This window comes from Podarcis bocagei, assembly GCF_964188305.1.
Source record: "Podarcis bocagei genome assembly, chromosome: 4".
Lineage (NCBI taxonomy): Eukaryota > Metazoa > Chordata > Lepidosauria > Squamata > Lacertidae > Podarcis > Podarcis bocagei.
In genome coordinates, this window is record NC_138128.1 from 29,669,347 (window position 1) to 29,687,099 (window position 17,753).

The following is a 17,753-nucleotide window of genomic DNA, read 5'->3' on the forward strand; positions in this document are numbered from 1 at the left end:
CAGAAGGTTCCCCACAAGGGAATGTGCCCTTCAGGCTGAAAAAAGTTCCCCACCCGTGTTTTAATGCATGAGGGAAAGGTAGATCTAGACAGCCGAAAGACAACCTCACCAGAAAGACTGTCTCACCTCTTCTATAGCCCGTCCATCAGTGTGCCCTGCAGGTGAGGGCCTCCTGCAGATAACATCTTCTCAGGAGGTCAGTTCTGCACCATATAGGAATTGGGCCTTTATTGTCATGGCATCTGTTATGTACTAAGCTTAGATCCTAGAACAATAGGCAAGTAGGATCCTAGAGTGAAACAACTGATTGGCTTGCAGGAAAAGACCAATCAGGCTCCAGGAGGGAAGCAGAATCAGCCAATCAGACGGGACTCACTGTGTAAATAATGTATATAATAGCCTGAGTTTTGGGGGGGCAATTCAATCACTGTTTTACAAGCTGCAATAAAGAGCATGAAATCACTACAGGACTCCCAAGTATATTTCAGCATCTAACCCTTTGGAACCCCCTTCTCTTAAATATTACACAAACCCCCATCTCTGTTTTCCTTTGGCACCTGCTGACGACCTTCCTCTTCTAACAAGCCTTTTTCAGTAGAGCTATTTCATAGATTTATTGTTTGTTTTTTGCTAGCCTGGGTTCCTTTGGAAGGAAAGGTGGGGTATAAAATTAAGAAAGAAGAAACCTAGGGAACAGGGGGTCAGCCTTCAGACTAGGTACATCCTAACGTGGAAGAGTTTGCAGGTGTATAATGCATTGTTTTGCTTTGAATTGTATTTCATTAGTTTTTGAAATACAAAGAGAAGTCAGAAAAGGCATCCTATTAATGTCTTAGCGGGTCTACCTAATGCCCATCTCACCCTTTATCTCTAACCCACCATGTTTACAAATGACCATTTAGCTCCTCCTAAGGGAAGAATGTGGGCAGGGCAGGGAGAGAGAGAGAGAAAATGATCAGAAGAAAGAAAGAAATAGGAAGATGAGTGAATAGGAGGGAGGCTGGTTGTCGGGGCCATTTGAGGTATTTGAGCCGCTCTATGCCTGTTTGTACACAACAAAGCACTGACGTCACACCAGCTTGCGGGTGTTTGGTTGTACCACACCTATTCAGCTTTCGTACCCTTTAATTAAAATTTCCCTGTACTTGTACTTGTCCTCCTTTATTTAAAAGCTCCATATTAGGAGGGTTCTCATAATGATATCAACACTAACCTGTTCAGAATTGCACACAGTCTAGTCAATAGAATGGCAACAAATTGCTTCAGGCAAACCTGCTGTGTTTCCCAGATACAACACCCACAAACCTTCTCTCTAGAGGTTCCTCTGGGCGCTGTTCTCTGTGCATGTGCAACCACCCAATTCTCTTATTCCTTTCCCGCCGCCCTGGCCAACCCCATTTGTACAGGGATACTGTACTGTTTTAGGCTTAGGGCTATTATAATTTGAATTTGCACTTTTCAAACTTCTGCTTCGCTTCCTTACTATTTGAGTTTGCCAGGTGGATTTCACTAGTGAAATATGTCAGCTGTTGTTGTGCGTCAGCAGCCTGTATTACAGAAAGAAAACCTGCTCAGCAAATATTCTTCAGCCTCAAGGATTTTTGGCCAGTTTCCAGGATCCCTGCACTGTTCAAACATGGTGCTAGCCCTGAAACCACAAAAATTTGCAACAGGATTTTACTGAGAAGTGAACTCCTTTTGCACTACAGTATATATGCGATTTTCAGGCATTTCTTGATGATCAGAATCTCAAAGCCATACACTCTTTCCTGCCTCACACCTATTTTATACGTCCTTGAACATACCGAAGCATTCTGTCAATCTTCTGGTCTCTGGCCAATCAGCTCTCAGCACCACTCAGTCAATCCTAATCCAAAAGCATAGCTGTGGCAAAGGGCTCCCTCCCATGTGCCTCTGAGCAGAAAAAACATGTACTGGAACTGATAGGGCTGCCCAAAAATCAGCCCTAGTAGCAGAGATCTTCCTCCATCACTTGCTAGGAGGCCTACAGCTGCTGTAGCAGATATGGGAGTAGACTGAGGTGCTTCGAAAACAGCCCTGTGTGGCAGCTATGGGAATAGTTTGTTGCCTCTTTAAGAAGTCTCAGAGCAAATGTTGTGTTCACCATAATCTGGTTGCAACCAGTTGGTGGATCTTGGTGACTGGGAAGAAAAGAAGCAGCTCCTAAATTTGTAGGCTTGTGTTCTGAAGAGTTCTGCCTTTCTGAAATATAATTTTGTTTGGAATCAGAAGGCCAGTACAGTGGTACCTCGGGTTAAGTACTTAATTTGTTCCAGAGGTCCGTTCTTAACCTGAAACTGTTCTTAACCTGAAGCACCACTTTAGCTAATGGGGCCTCCTACTGCCGCTGCACCGCCGCTGCACGATTTCTGTTCTCATCCTGAAGCAAAGCTCTTAACCCGAGGTAATATTTCTGGGTTAGCGGAGTCTGTAACCTGAAGCGTATGTAACCTGAAGCGTATGTAACCCGAGGTACCACTGTATAAAACAAAACAACACAGTTAGCTTATATCAGAACCATACATTGGTTCCGAGGGTGCTCAGAGCCATTTGTTGTAGCCCGTCCGAGTTCTGTTGCTGAGAATCAGGAGCTAGGAGTCTCTGAGGAACCTTTGCCTGAGAGCAGAATCCACATGTGAAGTCCGACAGTCCAGAGGTCAGGGAATCCAGATGATTACAGAGCTAAGGGTCTAGTCCAGATGATGTAGAGTCAAGGGTCCAGCAGGAAGTAGCAAAGTGGGGCCAAGAACAACAGACATTTCCAGCATCTGACTGCTGCTGAGAGCTCTGTTTAAGAAGGCCAGAGTCAGCTGGTTCTCATCAGTGTCTTCTCCTCTTGTGAAGGCTGATCTGCTGCAGGTGGGGTCACTCTGCCGTATCACTCTTCAGGCTGCTGTTCAGCAGGTGAAGCTGACTTCTGGCCCATGACACCAATACCGTGAAGGCCAGAGAAGCAACTCTGGAGTGTTTCCTCCTATGAGGAGCTTATTGTTTATTTGGTCTGTGACAGAGAGAGGCAGAGAAAGGGAGAGCAAGCAACAGAGTCTCTTTCTATAATAAACATCTCATTTTTTTACTCAATTATTTTGTGTTTCTTTTTTTAAAATTGGGCAATTTGGAGGAGTAGAGGATGGTTTTTGTATGTGTTGCAACAAATTCTGTATTAACCGTTTACCTACATTCACTCATTAAAAGCTGCAGTAGCCACTAAATGAGGCCGAGCAGGTAAGGTAGATACTACACTTCATGAGTCATGTGTAATTACATAAAAGGTGTGTGGATCTTAGCAGAGGATCTATACTTAATGCACAGGTATGGAGGATAATGCTGTCACTATTCTTTCGACCTTGTTCTTTTGTGGGTTTGTCAGTGAAATTCTAAAATGAGAAGCTTGTTCGGAGAAGATGACCTGGTCACTGAGATCTTCTGGGATTTATTTATTTTATTCATTATTATTATGCTACAAGGCGCATCTTATTTTCTTAAAGCGCATATCACATTTTGGTCCAATGTCATACCCTCCAACATTTATCTGATGAAAATAGAGACGTTCTGTTCCATATTGATAATTTTACTATTTATACCCCACACATCTTACTGGGTTGCCCCAGTCACTCTGGGCAGCTTCCAACATATATAAAAACATAATAAAACATTAAACATTAACAAAACTTCCCTATACAGGATTGCCTTCAGACGGCTCAGGGGTCAGATAACTCCATACCCTCCAATGAAAATAGGGACATCCTAAGGAAAAGCGGGACATTCCAGGATCAAATCACAAACCGAGAAGACTTCTCTAAATCAGAGACGTCCTGGGAAAATAGGGACACTTGGAGGGTCTGCAATGTGCATAAAACAAGTTGTGAAATTTATCAAATGCCTTGTCAGTTGCAAGGGGCTCTTCAGCACACTACCTGATGTAGAAATAATCCCGAGTGCAGGAAAACTGGAAAACGCTGCTGTGTCTGAATATCATGACATCTCTTGGATATAATTCTAGGATCAAGTTTTCATAGCCTTGTCCTTCCTTACTACAATCAAGGAGTGGCTTTACAGTGGTACCTCAGGTTAAGTACTTAATTCGTTCCGGAGGTCCGTACTTAACCTGAAACTGTTCTTAACCTGAAGCACCACTTTAGCTAATGGGGCCTTCCGCTGCTGCCACACCGCCGGAGCATGATTTCTGTTCTCATCCTGAAGCAAAATTCTTAACCTGAAGCACTATTTCTGGGTTAGCGGAGTCTGTAACCTGAAGTGTATGTAACCTGAGGTACCACTGTACTTTGCTTCCTTTTTGCAGAGTGTCATAATAAACTTTTCCAGACAACAGTTCCGTCTCTCTGGTTTATGCACCCTGCTTTTATTTCTAAACCGCTATCAGAACAATGGCTAAACGCTTCATGTTTATTACAGCTGCTGTTGCTCCCTGACAAACGTGTCGGATGTAAAGCATAATTTCACTCTAATCTGCGCCGGCCTTCATTACTTTCCCTCGTCAATCTAATTTCCACCTGTTCCCATGCTATCTCTTTTTTCTTTCTTCTCTGCTCCAGTTGCAATCACAGCTAACATAATTCTCTGAGGTGGCGCCTGATAGATACCAAAGGCCCTGCAAAGCTCTGCTGAGTCATCCTAGTGTCAGAGACCGAGGCCTAGGAAATGAACCCATAAGCGATTCCCCTCCCCCACCCCAAGTGACACATTAAACATAATGGCTGGTGTCACTCAGGGCAGACTGTTGCTTTTTTCCTTAGCCATAATTACAGAAAGGCCCTGCGCAGGAGATGCAAAAATGTTGGGGGTCGAGGAGGCTCAGTTGTGAGGGAGTGAGAAATGTTCCTATTTTCATCTGAGGAACATTGGAGGTTATGCTATTGCTCAGTGGTAGAGAGCAAGCTTTGCATACAGGAAGTCAAAAGTTTCAATTCCTGGTATCTCCAGGTAGGGAGAAAGTCTCCTGTACAAAACCCAGGTGCAGTCAGTGCAGTGTGGAGTTGCTGTCCTGCCCCTAGGGTGGTGGTTTGGGGTAGGGTAGTGGCAAGGGCCGATCAGAAGGTCGGCGGTTTGAATCCCTGCAACGGGGTGAGCTCCCGTTGCTCGGTCCTTGCTCCTGCCAACCTAGCAGTTCGAAAGCACATCAAAGTGCAAGTAGATAAATAGGTACCGCTCCGGTGGGAAGGTAAATGGCGTTTCCGTGCGCTGCTCTGGTTCAACAGAAGTGGCTTAGTCTTGCTGGCCACATGACCTGGAAGCTGTATGCCGGCTCCCTTGGCCAATAAAGCGAGGTGAGCGCTTCAGCCCGAGTCAGCCAGGACTGGACCTAATGGTCAGGGGTCCCTTTACCTTTAACTTTAGTGGCAAGGGCAATCAGCAGCGGTGGATTGGCCTCACTAATGCACCTATGTAGCCCAGCCCTCAATGCTCCCCCGTCCTACCCATCCCAAGCATCGGCCCACCACACTGCAGAAACCCTGGAGAGCAACTGCCAGTCACTGTAGACAAGAGCAAAGTAGGTGGACAGTCTGACCCCGTATGGGGCTGCTTTATATATTCACATTTACATAAGAAACGTGACATGTTCCTAGCCAAACTTCGCTTTTACGCATACAGTGGTACCTCAGGTTACATACGCTTCAGGTTACAGACGCTTCAGGTTACAGACTATGCTAACCCAGAAATATTACCTCGGGTTAAGAGCTTTGCTTCAGGATGAGAACAGAAATCTTGCAGCGGCGGTGCAGCAGCAATAGGAGGCCCCAATAGCTAAAGTGGTGCTTCAGGTTAAGAACAGTTTCAGGTTAAGAACAGACTTCCAGAATGAATTAAGTTCTTAATCCAAGGTAAAAGGTAAAGGGACCCCTGACCAATAGGTCCAGTCGTGGCCAACTCTGGGGTTGTGGCGCTCATCTCGCTTTATTGGCCGAGGGAGCCGACGTACAGCTTCCGGGTCATGTGGCCAGCAGGACTAAGCCGCTTCTGGCGAACCAGAGCAGTGCATGGAAACACCATTTACCTTCCCTCCGGAGCGGTACCTATTTATCTACTTGCACTTTGACGTGCTTTCGAACTGCTAGGTTGGAAGGAGCAGGGACCGAGCAATGGGAGCTCACCCCGTCACAGGGATTCGAACTGCCGACCTTCTGATCGGCAAGTCCTAGGCTCTGTGGTTTAACCCACAGCGCCACCTGCGTCCCTAACCGGAGGTACCATTGTATTATTGAAATCGCATGAAATGGTACAGTTCGTGGACCAAGCACCCATCACAAGAGGAATGTGCAGGGGTTTTTTAAATTATTTCTCCAAGTTTTTTGACTTGGAATGTTTCAACCATGTAAAAAGCGCAGTTTCTTTGATATGAGGTCATGAAGTTTATCAAGAATGGAGGTCTGCTAAGCCCAGGCTTCCTCAACCTCGGCCCTCCAGATGTTTTTGGCTTACAACTCCCATGATCTCTAGCTAGCAGGACCAGTAGTCAGGGATGCTGGGAATTGTAGTCTCAAAACATCTGGAGGGCAGAGGTTGAGGAAGCCTGTGCTAGCCTAACAACATACTTCGCATTGTCATATTTTTATGCGAGGGAAATGGCGTCACATAGAGACAATGATACCTGGGTAACTGTGTCAGAATCAGTTGTCCCAAGCTGGAAAACTAATGGCCCCACTAGATTTTTTTTTTTTTTAAGAACAACATTTATATACGCTCAAGGAGGTCAAAGTAGCAGTTTAACCTCAGGAGAGCACCATTAGGTTGTTTGGCTGTGGGCTAAATAAGAAACAGACTATATTATCATTGTTACCGTTATTGTTATTTTATTTATTTCCTGTCTCATATTTCTCAAGGCAATTTACAAATATACAACAAAAACAACAAAAAGTAGTTTAAAAACTACTAAATATAGACTTTGAAACAGTACAAAATTATCCAAGACAGATATTTTTTCGTGTAGCTGGAAAAGCTTGTTGAAAAAACAGGTGTTAAATTGTTTCTGGAAAGTAAATGAGGGACAGCCACACTGAAAGACTGCTCTGAGTTACTGTGGAGTGGGCTTCTGATGTCTTTGGCCCTTGAAGGAGAAACTCTCTTGCAGAATGCAAAATGACCTTGCAAAATGTAAAAACCAGTTGCACAAACTTTATGGTATCAAAACCCATGATTAAAATACACAGTGAAACAGTCCTATTAAAATATAAATATCTATAATTAAAACACACAATAGAACAATCTGATTAAAACATTGCTGCCATTAATACAGGAGACTGAGGTGAAGAAATCAGAGACTGCCTGTGCAAACAGGTGAATCTTCAAAAGCGAGCAGAATGCCAGTAAAGAAAGGACCTGTTGCATTTCAGCATTGAGTGCATTTCACAACACCAGTGCTACCAGTGAAAAAACTTATTTCTGCATTATCACAAGTCAGTGGTCATCAGGCTGGGGCAAAACTAGCTGCATTCCATTTTCAACCAGGCCCTAAAACATTTTTAAGAATGTTTCACACATCTGAATCATACTGGCACCAAAGCAAGCCTCTGACTAACTCTCATAGTTTATCATGGTTAATAAATATATATGAAATATCAAATCAATGCACAGAGCATATGTAGAAAATTTGTCAAAAGGTGGCGGAAGCTGTAGTGTATGCTGGCTGCATCCTTTGGAAGCTCCCTAGCTGCAAGAAATCTGACTTGATGTTTTTGAAATTTGTTCCTATGCCATTGGCTGAACTGCTGAAATTTTCATGAACATGCTGATTTTCAAACCTGTTAGTGCTCAGGTGGGGGTTCTAGGCTGCCAAGGGAAAGAGATACAAAGCAGCATTAATACTACCCTGGTGGGCAACTGTTGGGATTATGATGAGGAAGTGTCTTCTACTGCATCCTCTCCTTCCACAAACCTCAGAGTGTGTGTTATGGTTTTTGAACGTTCTTTTGGAAGCCGAACGTCCAATGGGGCTTCTGTGGCTTCCAATTGGCTGCAGGAGCTTCCTGCAGCCAATCAAGAAGTCACGCTTTGGTTTCCGAACATTTGGGAAGACAAACGGACTTCCGGAACGGATTCCGTTCAACTTTCAAGGTACGACTATACTAGAGATTCCAGAGTGTACCATTTCTAGTAGCCTGTCTGGCAGTGCCTTGCCGTCTCTCTTTTTCCATGGTTTCCTTTACTTCTTGTGCTGTGTCTTTTCCACGAGTTACCCTTTAAACTTTAAAGCAAAACTATAGCACTCAAGGCTTCTAGCTTTGGGGCTGAAAATCTGGTTTTAAAAATAATAGGTTGGTATATGCAGTTGTGTGAGTTGAATTATTCCTTGATGTGTGATATGGTTTAATGAAGGCTAATGCTGACTTGAAAGCGCTTCTGCACTACACTGAGAAGCGGTCTACCCATTTGCTGAACCTTCTACCATCTGAAGTTGCGGTGGGTAGTTATTGTACTTTACCAAGTAGTTACTGTATTGATTTCTTTCTCGTCTGACACATATCTTGTCCAGAAGTTCTTTGTTCCGCAGCCCATAAACCACAGGGCTGAAGCTTTGTGCAAGTAAGAAACCAACAAAAGCTCCAAATTTTATCAGAACATGTTCTGATCCTTTTCCGATGGCTGTCAAGATTAAGGGTGGAAGAATATGGAAGCTCATTTGTACACCATGAATAATGACTGTTTTTCTGGCCTTCTTATTGGAACAGTTAAAATGACCGCTGAGCTTTCCTTCTCTCCACAGGAGAAAATAAACAGTTACCATGACGGCTGCAAGAAGCAAAATGAGAATACTTCCGGTTATTTTGGCAAAATCACTACCCAGGATAGTTGGGCAAGAGGGCTCTGCTTCATATATGTCCCTCGGATCTCCTTCTGTACGTTCCACAATGATCAAGCATGCAGATTTGAGGATTGTTCCGACCCAAACACAAGCTATAGCTTTGCGTTTCACCAAGTGTACAAAGGCCAGGTATCTCAAAGGCCAGCAAACTGCTAAGCAAGTGTTAATTGCCATCAAAGCCAGCGTTACCAGCACTGCTTCTGCAACTGCTGTTTGTACTCCAAAGGTGATCCAGATCCAGAATTGTTGCACTTTAAATGTTTGTATCGCGTTGGACACCATGCCAGAGCAACAGAATAAAGAGCAACAGAGAAGATGATGGCATAGGAGGAAGTATCTCACTTCCTTCACCATTTTAGAGTTCTGCCTCACAGTCTTGATTATTAATATATTCAATGCAGTTATGAATATGAAGTTAGCCAAATAAAGGCTTCCCTTTACAACTACTAGCGTTTGTATTAAATCTGATTTGTTTGCTTGAGTTTCAGTCGTGGACACATTCATAATAGCCAAGTGTAGTTCTTGCCCTGGAAATAAACAAGCGATACATTTAGAACAGTATTATAACAATATATTTCCAGCTATTTAGTCTGATGGGGAAACCCAGCCAGATGGGCGGGGTATAAATAGTAATATATTATTATTATTATTATTATTTACATGAACAGGATTATAATCTATATGCACTGGAGTTTTGAGCCACTGTGGTGTCATTGGTTACATTGCTGGAGTAGAATCTAGAAGACCAGTGTTCAAAACCTAACTCAGCACTAGGGATGGAGAAATTTTATTCAGGATGCATTTGAAGCTGACTTTTTCCAGTCCATACTTTCTGAAGGAACTAATCCTTTGAAATTTGCACCTATCCGAATTTTGCAGTGCCATTCTCTAACCAAACGCTGTTTACAAAATGGCATATATTAGGGGAAGTTTGCCTAAAAATGAAGATATTGGGGGGGGGGACAGCTTGCAAAAATGTGTACATTAGTCAAAACTGTATATTAAAAATGTGTTTATGAGGAGAAATTTGCCCTAAAATGTGATGAACTTTTAAGAGGATTTTAAACGAAAAATATCTCTGAGCCACGAAGCTCGTCAGTTGACTTCCTTAGTTAATTTTTCAGAAAGGGCCATACTTTCTGTTTCCACTGAACAACTGAATCTTTTAAACTGGTATTTATTGAGCATTTGTTCTGACTGGTTTGCGGGGAGGTTATACGACAATGAACGTTCATCCTGATTGGCTTGCCCATCTCCAGCAAATCACCCAGAGATCCTGCATTCTCTTCTTCCCATCCCTGGTTTATAACAATAGACAGTGTGAGAAATGGAGAGGTGTCAGGCAATACTCTCTACTACCCTGATGAATAGCATGTAATCTGAAACTAGGAGGTGGGTATACTAACTTCCCCAAATAGCACATCTTTTTCTCTTCTACTATAAATGTTGAGAATAGCACAATTAAATTAAAACAACAGCAACAACAACAACCAGTAGTGTATGAGTGTTCATCATGCTGAATTAAACTGAGTGAAAGCAATGTCATGACAAGAGATTAGAAAACAGTTCTATACCATAGCAAATTTATAAATCCCAAGAGTTGGAATACATCACTTATTCAACTTCATACATCCCATATCTTACCTTTTCATGTTCTCCCTCTCCCAGGAGTAGATTCTAAATTTGAAGATTATGACTTCTCAACCTACAGTGCCACATCCATCTAAGCATGATGACATCTTCAGAATGCAGACTCTTCGTGGATCTTGATGTTTAATCCTAGTTTAGATGTTTAGCCAATCTTTAAAACCGTGCTTTTAATAGTATGCCGATTGCAATAGTTTACAACGATCTGGAGATGCACTGAAAATTTAGACGTACCTTTGCTCTGTGCTAGCTCACACTGCTTCTTTTTGTTCCGCCGCATCTTACTGAAATGCCCTAGCAGAAAAGGAAGAAGAAGGAAAACTAACTCTGAGGTTATTAATTGTGAAACTAGAGGGAGGAAATAAAACCAAAAACCCCAAAGAAAACCTTCTCATATCTTCCACCAGCTATTTTGCATTTGCTGAGCAAGACCAGTCTCTAAATTTCTATTTATTGCCTGGATCAATGCCTACATCATCTACCTCAACCCAAAATGCACAAAGTTCATGGAATATTAATTGAATGCAAGTTGATGATGCATTCATAAAATAAAACATGAGACTTACTTTAGTTTCTGAGCTATGTGGACATAAGAGGCTGCCTTATACTGAGCCAGGCCACTGATTTTTTCCAGCTGCTGGTGCATTGTATCTCTCCAGGGTTCCTGTAAGGGATTTTCCCGAGCCCTTCCTCAAGTTGCTGGAGGCTGAACCCATGATTTTCTACATATTTTCCACCACTGGCTCATGGTCTTTCCCTACCTGTAAATTTAGATGGGTTTTATGTTCTTGATCCTATGTCAGAAAAGAAAGGTAAAGGTAAAGGGACCCCTGACCATTAGATCCAGTCATGACCAACTCTGGGGTTGTGGCACTCATCTCGCTTTATTGGCCGAGGGAGCCGGCGTACAGCTTCCGGGTCATGTGGCCAGCATGACAAAGCCGCTTCTGGCAAACCAGAGCAGCGCACAGAAACGCCGTTTACCTTCCCGCCAGAGTGGTACCTATTAATCTACTTGCACTTTTGACGTGCTTTTGAACTGCTAGGTTGGCAGGAGCTGGGACCAAGCAACGGGAGCTCACCCCGTCACGGGGATTCGAACTGCCAACCTTCTGATTGGCAAGTCCTAGGCTCTGTGTTTTAACCCACAGTGCCACCCGCGTCCCTGTCAGAAAAGAAGGCACTACCAAAAGCATGCATATTTCACAATCAGGGCCGGCTCATCCATTAGGCAAGGTGAGGCGACGACCTCAGACAGCAGGATCCACAGGGGCAGCAGATCCCAATGTAAACCTTCATTGCCCTCTTGTTCATGATGTAGATCTTCACACACTCCTTATTCCCTGGTGTGGAGGGAGGCTAAAGTCATTCAGAAGTACCCCCAAGCTGTGAACCCCTTTGTACTTCTGGATCCTTTGTTGTTGCTCGAGGCTCAGGCAGCCTTGGAGGCATGGAGTGAGTGCCTTCCACCAGCTTCTGTCATCTCTGCTCTGGTCACCTCTAGGTCATATTATTGCAACATGCTAATCTAACCTCTGAAGACCAAAATCTGCCTCTGAAGACAGTTTGGAAACTTCAGGTGGTGCAGAATTCAGTGGCCAGGTTGCTAACCGGGGCAAGACAATTTGAGCATATAACACCGATCTTGGCCCAACTGCACTGGCTGCCAATTGATTTCCAGGCCCAATTCAATGTGCCACTTTTGACCTTTATTTTTTTTTTTATAAAATTTTTATTGGTTTTACAAAATTTTAGAGAACAAACAAACACTTAAAAAGACAAACATACACGTATAATTTCATAACATATTTTCATAAACCTCTTTTCTGGGACTTCCCCATACCCCCCCTTTCTGCATCCCAATGTCCATAATTTTATAGCAACTCCCAATTGTTACTTTCCAACCTCTGTCATCTTAGTCATCTCTGTATTCTGACCTTATATCACTGTGTCCCTTTGTTCCTGAAAACCTCAACACTCTAACATTCATTAAGTTTATAATAGTCCTTAAGATAACTTTTGAATTTTCTCCATTCTTCTTCCGCCGTCTCTTTCCCTTGGTCACGGATTCTGCCTGTCATCTCGGCCAATGTCATATAGTCCATCACTTTCATCTGCCATTCTTCCAGAGTGGGTAGATCTTGTGTCTTCCAATACTTTGCGATGAGTATTCTTGCTGCTGTTGTAGCGTACATAAAAAAAGTTCTATCCCTCTTTGACACCAATTGGCCGACAATGCCCAAGAGAAAGGCCTCTGGTTTTTTAGGAAAAGTACATTTAAGTACCTTTTTCATTTCATTATAGATCATTTCCCAGAAAGCCTTAATCTTCGGGCATGTCCACCAAAGGTGGTAGAAGGTACCTTCAGTCTCTTTACATTTCCAACATTTGTTATCGGGCAAATGATAAATTTTTGCCAGCTTGACTGGGGTCATGTACCACCTATAGACCATTTTCATAATGTTTTCCTTTAAGGCATTACATGCCGTAAATTTAATACCGGTGTTCCATAACCATTCCCAGTCAGCTGACATAATGTTATGACCAACATCCTGTGCCCACTTAATCATAGCCGATTTGACTGTTTCGTCCTGTGTATTCCATTTCAGCAACAAGTTATACATTCTGGATAAATTCTTAGTATTGGGTTCTAACAATTCAGTCTCTAGTTTTGATTTTTCCACCTGAAAGCCAATTTTCCTGTCCTGTTTAAAAAACTCCATTATTTGATGATATTGAAACCAATTTTGTACTTTATGTTTCAATTTCTCATGACTTTGTAATTTCAACTTATCTCCATCCTGTTCCAAAATTTCCCAATACTTCGGCCATCCGACCTCCATATTGAGTTTCTTCACTGCCTTGGCCTCCACTGGTGACACCCATCTAGGGGTTTTGTTTTCCAACAGATCTTTATATCTTATCCAAACATTGAACAATGCTTTTCTAACAATGTGATTTTTAAAGGCACTATGCAGCTTGATTTTGTCATACCATAGATATGCATGCCAACCGAAAGCATTGTTAAAACCTTCCAGATCCAAAATGTCTGTGTTCTCGAGGAGCATCCATTCTTTCAGCCAGCAAAAAGCTGCTGCCTCATAGTACAATTTTAAGTCCGGCAGGGCAAAACCCCCTCTTTCTTTAGCGTCTGTCAATATTTTAAATTTGATTCTGGGCTTTTTGCCCTGCCAGACAAATTTCGAAATATCTTTCTGCCACCTCTTGAAACATTCCATCTTATCAAGAATCTGCAAGGTCTGAAACAAAAATAACATTCTAGGCAATACATTCATTTTAATCACTGCAATTCGGCCTAACATTGACAATTTCAAATTTGACCATATTTCTAGATCTTTTTTAATCTCTGACCAACATTTTTCATAGTTATCCTTATACAAATTCACATTTTTAGATGTCAAATAAACCCCTAGGTATTTCACCTTCTTGACCACCGTCAACCCTGTCTCCTCTTGGAATTTCTCTTTTTCCGTATCTGTTAAATTTTTTCCTAAAACTTTGGTTTTTTGTTTATTCAACTTAAATCCAGCTACCTGGCCAAACTGTTGGATTATTTCTAGGACCTTTTTCGTACTAGTGTTTGGCTCTTGCAAAGTCAGTACTAGGTCATCTGCAAATGCTCTTAACTTATAATGTTTAGCTCCGACCTGCACTCCTTTAACCTGCTGGTCATTCCTAATCATATTCAGCAACACCTCCAGAACCGAAATGAAGAGTAATGGGGAAATTGGGCACCCCTGTCGTGTTCCTTTTTCTATCTTAAGTTCCTCAGTTACTACATTATTTACAATCAATTTAGCTTTTTGTTCAGAATATATTGCAGCCATACCATTCTCAAAACCTTGGCCTACCCCCATCCCATGAAGATTCTTTGTCATAAAGCTCCAAGAAATATTGTCAAAGGCTTTCTCCGCGTCCACAAAAATCAGTACTGCTTTAGTATTTATATTCACCTCTAGCTTTTCCAAAATATCTATTATATTCCTTACATTGTCTGCTAGGTGTCTTTTTGGGAGAAAGCCTGCTTGGTTCTTATGAATCTTTTCCATCAGCACTTTTTAAAATCTTTTTGCCAAAATGTCTGCAAAAATTTTGTAATCCACATTAAGTAGTGATATTGGGCGGTAGTTCTTCAGTTGAGTCTTTTCAGTCTCTGTCTTTGGTATGAGTGAAATATATGCTTCTTTCCACGATTCAGGTGCCTTTTTTCCCTCAAGGATCTCATTGCAGACTTCTTTTAGTGGTTGAATCAACCATTCCTTCAACGATTTGTAGTATCTGGAAGTCAGTCCATCTGGTCCTGGAGATTTGCCCAATTGCATATTCTGAATGGCAGCCTCTATCTCTTGTTCTGTTATTCTCTGGTTCAGATCCATCTTGCTTTGATGAGAGATTTTTTGTAATCCATATTTATCAAGGAATTTGTCTATATCTTCTTCATTTTGCGGGCCTTGAGTATAAAGTTTTTTAAAATAACTCAAGAAGCAATTTCTAATTTCATTAGGTTTAGATATATTCTTTCCGTCCACTTCTAGGCTTGTAACTGTATTTAATTTCTGCCTTTTCTTCAATTGCCATGCCAGAAGTTTGCCACATTTATTTGCTGATTCAAATGTCTTTTGTTTCATTTGCTTTATCTTCCATTCAATCTCTTGGTTCATCAATTCCATATATTGTGTTTGATATAACTTAATCTCTCTTAAGATCTCCTGGGACTTTGGTTTTACTCTTAGTTTTTTCTCTCCTTCCTTTATCTTTTCCAAAATCTTTTCTTTTTTCTCATTTTGTTTTTTCCTCTTTATTGAGTTTTGTTGAATCAAGCAACCTCGCATCACCGCTTTGCTTGCGTCCCAGATCACTCTTTTCTCCACGTCAGCCCTCAAATTTATTTCAAAATAGTCTTTTAAAGTTTTTTGGGCCTTCATAAGGATCTCCTTGTCTCGAAAGAGGGTGTCATTCATTCTCCATCTAAATTGACCAGTTGTTGTAAGTTTCATTTCCATCTTCACGGCGTTATGGTCGGAGCAAGTTTTTGGGCAGATTTCTACCTTCTTAATCTTTGGAGCCATGCCACTAGTAATCCAAATTTGATCAATTCTGGTCCAGGTCATCATTGCTTGGGAGAAAAAGGTTCCCTCTCTCTCCAGAGGGTTCCTTGTTCTCCATATATCTATCAAGTCCATGTTTTCCGTCATTTCAAAAAAGGTCCTAGGAAGTCTCCCTTCCTTGGTAACTGTTAGTCTTTGTGCCTTGTCCATGTTGGTGGAGACCACACCGTTCATGTCTCCCATAATTATATTGTAATCCAAATAGTCCGTCAGAGTTTCATGAAGTCTCTTGAAGAAGTCAGATTTACCTTCATTTGGTGCGTAGATTCCAACAACTAAAAGTTTTTCTCCTTGTACTTGTATCTCCACTGCCAAATATCTCCCTTGCTCATCTTTAAACATCATTTTTGGGGCCCATTTCTCTTTTACATATATCACAACTCCTCTTTTTTTTACTTTGTCTGATGAGATAAATTCTTGTCCTAGTCTTTTGTTTGTAAGTAATCCGCTTTTGACCTTTAAAGCCTTAAATGGCTCAGGGCTGCAATACCGCAAGGACCGCCTCCTCTTCCTATATGAAACGACCTTGACTTTGCAATCACCATCTGAGGTCCTTCTAGATGTGCCTCCCCCACAAGAGGTCCACAGGGTGACAACATAAGAATGGGACTTTTCTGTGGTGACTCCCTGCTTATGGAATGCTTTCCCCATATCTTCCATATCTTTAAGCATCAGGCAGAAACATTCCCTTTCTCCTAGGCCTTTGGCTAATTAAACCTTCTACGGCCTTTTAAACCAGAGGGGTTGGAACTATTGTTTTTGTTTGTTATTATGGTATGTATTTTTGTGTTTCTATATTGTAAACCACCCTGTGATCTTTGGGTGAAGGGCAATTAATAATAATAATAATAATAATAATAATAATAATAATAATAATAATAATAATAAATCCACATCTGAAATGTGTTCCATATTCAGTTATCCAGTTTCTTCTCTCCCCCCCCCTTTTATAACAGTGCCCCTATGATTTTACCAGCAGAATTAAAGGAAAACAAGGCAGAAGTTCAACAGGAGACACTTTCTGTTTGCATTTTCGTTACTGGGCGTCTGCTAGGAGGTGGCGAGAGAGAATCCTTACCCTATTGAATTTCTGCCCATCACAAAAAGCTTTTAAAGGCTCAGGCTCACCAAAGAAGACAGCCCTTATTCACATTGTAGTTTTGGCCTACAGTATATACTTCCAGCTTCTTTACATTTAACCTACTCTTGGTCTGAAGGAGTTAAAGAAATTACTCCTTCACGGTTCAAAGCAATTTTCATGAATTCTGCAGCAACCTGCTGTTCCCGTTGATAAGGAGTAAGATTTGCAATTAGTAGCTTTCCACCTATCAATGTCAAAGGCTGGAGGGCACTGAAGAGCATTGTCAAAGGCTGGAGGGCACTGAAGAGCATTGTCTCAGCACCGTGCAATTAGTTTCTCCCAACATCTGTCAAGCTCTTGCCTGGTCAAAATAGAAGCAAAATAGAAGCAAATAGAAGCAAAATAGAAGCAAAGCTTTTGTTGTAGGAACAGCCACTAGTAATACGACAGGTAGTGATGAATAAGAAGTTCCATTATTTTTCTCCCAGCCAGTGTGGTGTAGTGGTTAAGAGCGGTAGTCACATAATCTGGGGAACCGGGTTCGCGTCTCCGCTCCTCCACATGCAGCTGCTGGGTGACCTTGGGCCAGTCACACTTCTCTGAAGTCTCTCAGCCCCACTCACCTCACAGAGTGTTTGTTGTGGGGGAGGAAGGGAAAGGAGAATGTTAGCCGCTTTGAGACTCCTGAAGGGGAGTGAAAGGCGGGATATCAAATCCAAACTCTTCTTCTTCTTCTTCTATTTATGGCAGAAAGATGCAACAGCTTATGCTAAGGATTCCCCATCCCCAACAATTCTATGAATGTTAATTGGTAAATGGAATTTGCACCCTAGCTGAGCCCTCCTCTTTCAAGGAAAAACCTACCAACATGTTTTGACAGCACATGTCCTGATTTTTGTCATCCACTAGGGGGCAGCAGAGGGCAACTTGTTGCTAGGCAAATTACAGCACTAACCAGGCTGAAGTGGTTTTAAAAGGTGGTTAACGTGCCCACCTTTTTTTAAAAAAAAAAGAAGTTCATTTGTTATGGACTTTATTTTTGTTGCAAAGAGCA

General features: G+C 42.0%; 1 protein-coding gene and 1 long non-coding RNA gene across 9 annotated transcripts in view; one reads left to right on the forward strand and one right to left on the reverse strand.

The window, feature by feature from the left end:
- LOC308585248 lies at positions 1 to 9,288 on the forward strand. Its single transcript, XR_014007195.1, has 2 exons — positions 1 to 161; positions 8,744 to 9,288. It is a non-coding gene; the product is annotated as an uncharacterized lncRNA (long non-coding RNA).
- The window catches only part of LOC308585060 (putative G-protein coupled receptor 148), a 21,570-nt gene continuing 10,646 nt past the window's right edge, over positions 6,830 to 17,753 (reverse strand). The window contains exons 1-5 of one of the 8 annotated variants that reach the window (XR_014007069.1): positions 16,075 to 16,939; positions 11,056 to 12,196; positions 10,724 to 10,783; positions 10,487 to 10,621; positions 9,232 to 9,369 (exon numbers count right to left, since the gene is read on the reverse strand). Coding sequence is in view for 1 of the 8 variants with exons in the window: in XM_081190582.1 (XP_081046708.1) it covers positions 8,402 to 9,369; positions 10,724 to 10,783 (1,028 nt within the window). In the remaining 7 variants the exon portion in view is untranslated. Of the gene's footprint in view, positions 9,370 to 10,486; positions 10,622 to 10,723; positions 12,197 to 16,074; positions 16,979 to 17,753 lie in introns of those variants that run through there. The other 7 variants (XR_014007070.1, XR_014007072.1, XR_014007067.1 and 4 more) reach the window with 7 other exon arrangements.